At 41.5% G+C, this 9,627-nt stretch overlaps 2 protein-coding genes across 2 annotated transcripts in view; one reads left to right on the top strand and one right to left on the bottom strand.

The window, feature by feature from the left end:
• Window positions 1-325: 325 nt before the first annotated feature.
• fkrp (fukutin related protein) lies at window positions 326-5,893 on the bottom strand. Its single transcript, XM_057839094.1, has 2 exons — window positions 5,609-5,893; window positions 326-5,096 (listed from the first exon to the last, which is right to left on the bottom strand). The coding sequence occupies exon 2, from the start codon at window positions 5,003-5,005 to the stop codon at window positions 3,407-3,409; it is 1,599 nt and encodes a 532-aa protein (XP_057695077.1). The 5' UTR covers window positions 5,006-5,096; window positions 5,609-5,893; the 3' UTR covers window positions 326-3,406.
• A 596-nt stretch (window positions 5,894-6,489) lies between these two features.
• Window positions 6,490-9,627, top strand: part of strn4 (striatin, calmodulin binding protein 4) — a 58,373-nt gene continuing 55,235 nt past the window's right edge. The window contains exon 1 of the mRNA XM_057838515.1: window positions 6,490-6,968. Coding sequence (XP_057694498.1) covers window positions 6,672-6,968 — 297 coding nt within the window. The 5' untranslated portion in view covers window positions 6,490-6,671. The remainder of the gene's footprint in view (window positions 6,969-9,627) is intronic.

Raw genomic sequence — 9,627 nt, 5'->3', positions numbered from 1 at the left:
TGACTTCATGATAATCCTTAGTTACTGGTGTGAACATCAGATAATGTTGTACTAAATGAACTAGTTTTGTTTCTTTAATGGTCCAGAATGTTTCTTAGTCGTTCTCTGAAGGGTTAGTAAACCTTTAAAAAGCCCACAGACACACTGGGTAATTCTACCATTAAGCCATAGCATGCTGTGCAAAATGAAAGCCGACTGTACTAGTATATCCAAACGATGCTGTTTATACATTAGGCACTGATAGGAATGGGATCAGATATATACTAGTACAATGTGCTACATCGACAGGTGCAAGGATCGTCTATGTGGAATTAGGTCTATCGCGCCACCTCGTGTTCAAGAGCAAGTGTGACTACAATTACACAGTGCAGAAGATTTGAGATCTCGTGACTAAAAGGCGTCAGCAAGTATAATGTTTATTTTCTCCATAAAACAGCAAGTACGATTCAGGTCACCTAATGGAAACGCTACATTACAATGACATTCAAGTGTGCAAAAAACTATGCTGAACAAAATCAGTGCAAAACAAGGCAACGGTGAGATAAAAGCCACAACAAAGACATAGGGGCAAAACCATACAGTAGTTTACATGCTGTGTTGGCAGAACAAATCAGCAGGAATGCACCCAAAATAGTAAACAGTTGTACAACACGTACACCTTAATAAACACACAGTATTGTAAACCATATTGTAAAATAATGTTACAGCAAAAAAAAAAAAAAAAAAAAAATCAGTCCAGTGTCAGTATTATGCCGCCTTCCAAATAAATATGCATTATTAAAAAACAAAAATTGTAATTAATGCAAATGACAGGATGATTTTCAAGTAATCAACTTTTAAACTATAAAATATTTTCAGTGATAAATGCAGTTTCAAACTGTTACACTGACCACTCCCAAAATATTTTATAGTTGGTAATAGATTAAAACATTTACCGCATTGGCCCGAATATAAAACAGTGTTTTTTGCATTGAAATAAGACTGAAAAGGTGGGGGGTTGTCTTATATTCGCGGTCTAGACGTTTTACCCATTCATGACGCTAGATGGCGCCAGATATCATTGCGATGTTCTGTCATGACAGATCTCAGCTACTCTCAAATTTAACCAGTTTGCATTATTTTATTGCAATGTTTTTCCTTATTCATATTTGTTTCAAGACTACAGTTACAGTTAGACTTTACTTTGATGGTTAATGCAGTCATTGCAATTTTGTTGTTTTATCACAATAGATTGGTTTATTTACATTTCAAAAACCAGAAGCCATTAATTTACGAATGTGATTGCACTTTAGTTTACACATTTAAATGTTCGGATATTAAGATTTGAATGAGGCTAAAATAACATGCTTTTTCTCTCTCAAATATATTGTTATAATCATGTTTCAGATGTACTGTAATTATTTTCTGTATAAAAATTTGGTGTTCAAAAAGTCTTTTTTTCAAATTTGAGTCTTGAAAAAGAGGGGTCGTCATATAATCAGGGCCGTCTTATATTCGGGCCAATACGGTAGCTCAACTGATTTGATTGAATTTCTTTGACGGATGCCAAAAAAGCCTCCGGCTCATTTGAGGTCAGGGGAGGAAAATTGTCATTTGTCAAGACGATGGTTTTACTACCAAAAAATACATAAGTAAAATTAATTAAAAAAAAAAAAAAAAAGTTTTTGTATCATGGAAGAAAGTGGAAGAGGTCATTTTAACACATTCTGGGACCCTGAAAATGCCAATTAATTCTTGGTATTTGATTCCAGAAAAATCAATTGTTTCCTGCCAACAAAATGTAATTTGCATAAACAAACAAAAAAATCATTTGGAATGCGGTGCAGTAATGAAGAAATGTCTAATGACTATGGACGGCGATCATGATCATGTAGTGTTACGAGTTGAATGGTACCAAACTTGATTATATGCCCACGCTATCCAAAGGTATGAGACTTTTCCAGAGTGCTAAAGCCTAGTGCGAGTACACCCTTGAGCTATATACCTTGGCCAGTGGTGGGTAGAGTAGCCAAAAATTATACTTATCTAAGAGTAGCGTTACTTCTAAATAGCATTGCTCAAGTAAAAGTAATGGTCATCCAAAATGTCACTCAAGGACAAGTAAAAAAGTATTCGTTGAAAGAATACTCAAGTAATGAGTAGCATTGTGAGTAACAGCTGACAATGTCTGATTAAAAAAAAAAAAAAAAGTATATTTCTTCCTCAGCACTTCATCTATATGAACTGTTATTATTATACTGTACTATTACTAGGAGTGGGAACCTCTTGGTACCTCACGATACGATATGATTTGCGATACAAAGCTCACGATAACGATCATCTGACGATATGGCGATACAACGATTATCGATACATTGGTCAGGAAATCATTCTAGGATATTCTACAAAAAACTAATAAACATAAAAACAAGCTTCTGCTGTGAATTGGAATGAGTTTATCACTCGCTGCCACCCTCCCACTTCAAATGGATTGAACGTCTATGGCCGTAAGCGGCAACCAATGCCAGGCAATGAGTTAATTTTGGGTATTTAAGGTAATTTACCTGTTGATTTTCAGTTACGGTACTTCCTATTGATTTTGGGGTATTTTACGGGTCACTTCCTGTTTATTTTGAGTTACAGAACAGGAACTGACATGGGAATCACCCAAATGAATAAGCAGTGACTCAAACTCAACAGTAAATGCCCTAAAAATCGGACAGAATGACTGTGAATGCTCTGGTTTCAAATGAACGAACGTTCCCAGTCTAAATGGATTCGGCGTAGTGCACCGTCAATGCAGCCTTAGAGTTAACTGAGATACTATTATGGTGGAAGATTTATGTAGCAACTTGTTGGTTCCTTTTTATTTTTTAGACGTTGACACCTTTTTAAAACGATATCTCCATTCTTGGCAGGATCATATCGATAACCTTTTGTGATACAAAGTATCACGATATATCACCATTTCGATATTTTGTCACACCCCTAAATATTACATGACTATATAAGGCCAAAATGATGACACAAAAATCCTCAAATTCGGACCAGAACAACACTTGAAACATCACTCGCCCATAGAGCATGAGCGCCCTCTAGTAGAGGAAAACATTGTTACCTCTGATTGGTATAATGGAGTCATGTGGTTATTGTTGCAATGTCTCATTGGTGAAAGTGAGACAGCCACTGTCGGCGTCTTTGGCAGAAATAAAGCCATTATTTAGAATTAAGAGGAAAAAATTAACGACTCGTGTAGCCCAAAGTATCGGAGTAAGAGTAGTGTTTCTTCTTCACAAATTTACTCAAGTAAAAAGTATTGCGTGGCAAAAGTACTCCTTCTCAAAAAATTACTCAACTAAATATAACTGAGTAAATAAATGTAACGCGTTACTACCCACCTCTGATCTTAGCATACAAACATATGTTCTCATAATTTGGCACGGTCCAATCTTTTCTTAGCAGGGTTTGGATATTGGGGGTTCTCCACAACCCCTTCACCGAATTTGAGTTCCAAGAATGAGCGGTGGTTATTCGGACCGTAGGCATTGATGCCTGCGAAGAGCATGGGCACGAGCGGCTGGAGGAAGTGTTCGGGAAACTCCACGTCCTGCTTGTGCTCTGTCCACGTGTCTTTGGTCATGACCCCGTTGCGGGAGTAGAAGGGCCATAGATCCACATGCAGGTGGTTGGCCTCGCTGTACTGCACCCTGTAGAAGTCGCCTTCCACCGCACGTTCCCACACATATCCGTTAGCGTCCACAAGCGAGCCCGAGTCTAGGTTCTTCAAGTGATCGCAGTTTGGTACATCCTCCAGGTAGATTCCCAGGTCTATGTCGTAATCCCATGGGATGATGTCCTGGTGACGGACGGCGCCTAGCAAAGTCCCACCTTCCAGCCAGTAGCGCACCCCGGAACTCTCTAGGATGTTGATGACGTATTTGGCAGTTTCTCTGAGTGCGCGCAGACAACACGGTGGTGTCCAGCGATCCAGATAGAGGTAGTCCGGCGTATCGTCCTGCACTGTGCCGAAGCAGCGAGGTGTCTCCTTGCTGCAGCCGTGCCACTGTTCTTTTCCATCGGGTAGCAGAAGACGCTTCAGACCGAAGCTCCTCATCAGCTTCCCCGTGGACTCCTTCAGTCGGGTGTCAGCCTTCCACTGGTTGTGAGCAGAGCTGAAGAGGGGCCGGTGATTGGCAGAGAAACACGGACTCTCCAGGAGTTTCACCTTCCAGCCCCTTAGTGTGGTCTGGATGAAGAGTGAGGAAAAAAGGGGGCGGCCCAGCGGTACAGAGAGATTGAATAGATCCTCTGCACGGATGAGCACCACGGCATCGCCTTGCAATGCCGTGCACACGCTGCCGCTACTCCCGGACATGGCCGTAGAATAAGTGGCAGTCCACTCGCGGAGGTTCACCCGCAAGTGGAGACACTGCACGGCAGATCGAACCAGTACGGGTGAAGCCACAAGCCTCACTGGACCGCCGCCCTCACCTTCCAGCTCTTTAATCAATCTCTCCATAGCTCGGGGCGGCTCCAGCTCCACGCCGTCCGGAACGAGAAGAACAAACTCTGTTTGGACGTGAAACTCTGGCCTGTGTGCTTGCGGCGGCTGGTCTGGGCTTGGATTGAGCACCAGGAGGCGAGAGCCGTCAGGAAGCACCAGAGGTGGGTATGGAGGTGTGTCGGCCACGACCAGGAAAGGAAGCTCAGGTCTTTGTCTGAGGAAGGAATTGGCGACATCCCCGACGTAGTTCTCAAAGTTTTCAAACTCCCGAAGGAGCACAGTCACGCGCGGACTACGATTACTTGACCCAGCCACAACTGCTACGGGCTCACTGCCAGGCCTGACGGGTCCTGCCATGCCTCCCCCTAGAGCGGAGACAGGTAGGGCAGTCCTCTTGGAGGCCCTACCGTGCTCTTTCCTCCTCTCCATCATTTGCTGCTGGGCTCGGGAAACATAGTAGAGGATGAGGAGGTTGAGGACTATGGCCCCGGTCAACACACCTTGGCATAAAGTGATCCTCATGGTCGCTAAGAACTTCCAGTACTGTTCCAATGAAGAACTCCCGCCTTTAAGTCCCCATTGGTGTCACTAAACAGGCATTCAAGGTTTCAAACTGTGAGAAACAACAAAATATGTAAAAGGTGTGTTAAAAAAAATGAAAATAGGACTCAATTCGGCGAAAATTATCTGCTGAGAGAACAGTATAAAGCCTTAAACTTCCCGGGCTCATCTGTGAGTAGTGCATTGATACAACGAGAAACTATAAAAATGGAAATTAATTTCATCTAAACTTACTCAGTACTGTACCAGTAATAAAGTCCTATAAGAACTATTCACTGGATAAATTACAATGACAAATGAAAATGTCAGATGGGCTCCCTCTGGCGGAGCATGACAAAATCGCTGCACAAGTATTAACTTTAGCAGAGCAGTATGTAAGACTGGAGAAATGTTTGTTATTAAAACTTTTAAGGAACAAATGTGCAGTTTTAAGGTTCAGTGCATACAGTAGCTTGTACTGACGCTTAAGCATCAGGAGATTTGATCAATAATTCCCACCAATCTAACACCTGAGTCCCCATCTAAAGCTTTCCCCAAAATATATTATTGTCAATCAAAACTCACCAGCAGGTGAATGCAGTCATTATTTCTTCTTTACATTCATTTTTAGAACGCAGGGCATTCCTTCGGGACTAGAGCTATCAAAATTACTACAAATGATCTTCCTCTTTGGGCCAACTTGGTAAGAACGAGGATGCGAATTGCGTTGCATTGTAGACGTATAATACACGAAAAAGCAAAACGTAAATAAACATTCGTGCATGCGGGAAATGTAGACAGCCCAGTGTTTAGCATTTAGCTAAAAGGCTAGCTTTCCTGCTTCAGCGTAGCAACATTCACCAACGTAATTACTTCCGGTTATTGTTATACAAAATAAAATTACAGATTAAAACCACTCGCATTAGCTTTGAGTTACTTCGCTAGTCGTGCTCGGAAGCTGATCTTTGTCAGAGGACGATTTTGTTTGTTTTTTTAAACACTGGCTAACATTTATGAGTTTACTGGATGCGATATCTAGAGAGAGTATTTGGACATTGTTTAATCCATTCGCGTCACTCTTAAACCAGAATTAAAACTATGTTACTCGTGCATTCTTCATTAGCTGCAAAACATTCTGTTCGCAAAACGGCAGGAAACGAGTTCCCCTGACGACACACTCGTTGTGTATTACAGAAAACCTATATTTGTCACCTACAGATAGGTCTTTCCAGTACAAAACACAAGGAGTAGGAAACAGATTAAGGACTACCAGAATAAGAGTAATTTAGACATGTTTCCATTTTATATGAAGATAATTCAATAGTTTATATTTATTTATACATAGATTAAGAGACAGTAATGTGTTTTGCTGAATTTGGTGCACTCAGACCTAAACAACACTTGTATTCGTAATTAATTATGTGCTAGATCATTCTATATTGAAAGTTAAGAACCGGAAGTGTAGTATATTACCGACGGCATAGTAATTTTGCTCTGTGCGTGCGAAAAAAGGAAGAAAGGAAAGGAGGATTGTCTTCAACGTAGTGCCGTTACAAGAAGGAAGGCACTGGCACATTCTTAATTTTATTCTCCCTACACTTTGTCCCGGTACCGCGTCATTAACCTGGCGAAGGGTTGAACGGTTAAAATGGAGGCGGACAGATCCGGCGGAGGACCAAACCCGAACTTCGGAGGCGGCAGCGGTGGATCAGGGCGCAACCCAAACGGGCCCAAAGCACCAACGGGCCAGTCAGCACCAGTAGCTGCTACTGCTATGGCGGCAGCGGCAGTCGGGGCCATGCCCGGATCGTCACACCTCCGCGAATCACAGCAGGACAGCGATTCGGGAATGACTCTTCCCGGGATCCTGCACTTCATCCAGTACGAGTGGGGACGCTTCCAGGCCGAGAAATACCGCTGGGAGGCAGAGAGAGACGAACTTCGGGTAAATGTTTTCATTGTTTACTCCCTGGATTTGGAATGTTTAATTAAGAAAAAAGGTTTCCTGCTTTGTTTATGCTGCACTGAACAATTCACAGTACAGCAACCTCTACAATCAATCAGATGACAACATGCTAATGGGCTAACATTAAACTGAGCTGCTGCTCCGACGTGATTTAGACCATCAAACTACAAAATGGAACAATTGACGCAATAAACAGCATTTTTCAGGAAACGTTAATTATCTGTTAAACTCGCAACGGGACATAGACTATAACTTGAGGATGTACTGACTGGACGTCTACAATCCGTGACTTCACCCTGCATATGAACAGATTTGGTGTACTGTATGTATGACTCGGAGTGGAAACCTCCGAAACCTCATAATACGATACGATTTGCGATACGATACGATACAAGCCTCACGATAACGTTTATCGCACGACATGGCGATGCAACAGTTATTGACATGAGTCAGGAAAGCAGTCTATGGTATCCTGTGATACAACTACTCTAAGGATAACAAGCTATAGACCCTACCCACCGACGTCACAAAATCACGTGCTCGCTGTATGGTTCCGCCCCCTTGTCCGTCATTTTGTGTCTGTATTATCAATGGTCTCAATTGATCGAGCAATTTATAATGCATTTCATGGAAGACCCGGTGCTTTCGGATGCCGTAAACTCACTTGATGCGTTGCATAAAAGGCGTTATGTGGAAAAGCTTCAGTTTATCCATTCGCCAGATCCATATTTGATGCCTAAATGGATGTTTTTCGACCCGCTGTCTCCGCCGTATTTGCCTGACATCTGCTAACTACCCTGATATGTACAACTATCTTGTCCACACAAAATCAGCCTATTCTCACGAAAGTTTGAAAAACTTTAAGAGCTTGGAGGCTTATAAATACTTCGTTGCTGGTTGGGTGAAACAGGTCCTCGTCCACGAAAATTCGGCAGGAATCTATCTTGTGCTTGGAAAGGTGAGTTACGAAATTTTCAATTCAAAATCTTTTGTTATTGCTAACATCCACTGTCAAGTCTAATGTATTTCATGTCGTTTGTCAATGGAGTTAGGGCTTTTAATGTTTATATGGTTTAGCGATAGCACTCTCACTACATACATACGTGTATGTTGTGGGCGATTAGCCTAGCAATGATCTCAATTGTGGTTGTCAGCCCAAAACCCTCTAAATATATATTAAATGCATCTTACCAGATATAAAATGACTACTACATAATCTGTGGTAATCGTTTGGAGCCCAGTTTTCTCGTCGAATTGCAGCAGCCCATCTCGCTCTCTTCTCTCCGGGTCTCTCGGAATCCGGTAGAACTTCAAGTCTCTCCGTCTTCTCCGTCTATCTTCTCTGTTATTGCAACCGACCGCCACACACGCCTTCACCATTTTGATTATTAATGTTAACGAGCAGAAAAACACGTCGTAAATAGGAGGAATGTACGTAGCCGTTAGGCCTGAACGATATTGGGAAAAACTATTGCTGCGATTTTTTTTGGGTTTGCGATATATTGCGATATTATATTGCGATATTAAAAAAAAATTATATATATTTTTTTCAAGATATTTTCACAAGATGACTTAAATAGCTGTTTGGAAAGACTTTAGATCACCACAGTGTACAGTCATCCCTTGTTTTTCGCGGTTAATGGGGACCAGAACCCGCCGCGATAAGTGAAAAACCGCGAAGTAGCCCACCCCCCCCATTTAAATTTTTTTTTTTTTGTGTGTGTTTTTTGTGCCCAATGTATTTATTCAGATTTAGCATTGGAAAGAGATACATACAGGTTGACCCAAAAAAAAGTTTACACTCAGTTGACTGCTTGTTTAAAAGCCATTGAAACATATCTAAATATGTTGTCGTGCTTAAGTGATTCATTAAGGTCACTCAATGCAGCTGGTAATCTCTCGTCTCTACAATTCCTGTGCTTCTGCTGAAAATGAAGAAAACTTCAGCTGTACCTGAATTGCTGCGTGCCGGTCTAGAGGTGTGCAAAATTTCCGATTCTTAGATTATTCGCGATTCGGCCGTGGAAGATTCGAGAACGATTCACAAACATCCAAATTCCGATTATTGAAATATGCCAAGTAAAGCAGAAGTACGACACACTCAGTGCGCGGTCTTCCGTACGCAATTAGGGACGGAGCGAGAGTAGCTAAACATCATGCTTCTCGTTACCTCGGGTAACGCCAATGCTCAACTCACGGCTCTAGCTCAACTCATGCCACGAGATAAAAAAAAAACAACAACAACATACCTGACTGCTGCCGAAAAGCTGCTACAAGCCACATTATGTTACGGTAGATATCATTTATATAGGACTAGATGCATTATAGCTTCGGTATCGTTACCAGCACATCTACAAAAAACTAGATGCGGGCGTTAGTAACGGCCGCCATCTTAAAGCAGTACACTTCCCTGCAAGGCTGTTGTTGCGAACCTTCCAAGCGAACCTAATTAACTTTTTATCTAAAATACTCCTAAATCGGTAAAATATTGACTTGAATCTATCTTTAAAATAGTTTTAAAACTTTCACATGTTGAAAGTAGACAAAAGAGAAATTATGGAATAACAGGAGCAATTTTAACAACTTTAATGGTTGATTCACAACATTAAATTAATTGAAAGTAGTTTAAAGCTGCTGA

Source organism: Corythoichthys intestinalis, chromosome 6 (assembly GCF_030265065.1).
Source record: "Corythoichthys intestinalis isolate RoL2023-P3 chromosome 6, ASM3026506v1, whole genome shotgun sequence".
Classification (NCBI taxonomy): Eukaryota; Metazoa; Chordata; class Actinopteri; order Syngnathiformes; family Syngnathidae; genus Corythoichthys; species Corythoichthys intestinalis.
Note: the sequence above shows the minus strand (reverse complement) of the source record. Positions and strands in the feature narration are given on the sequence as shown.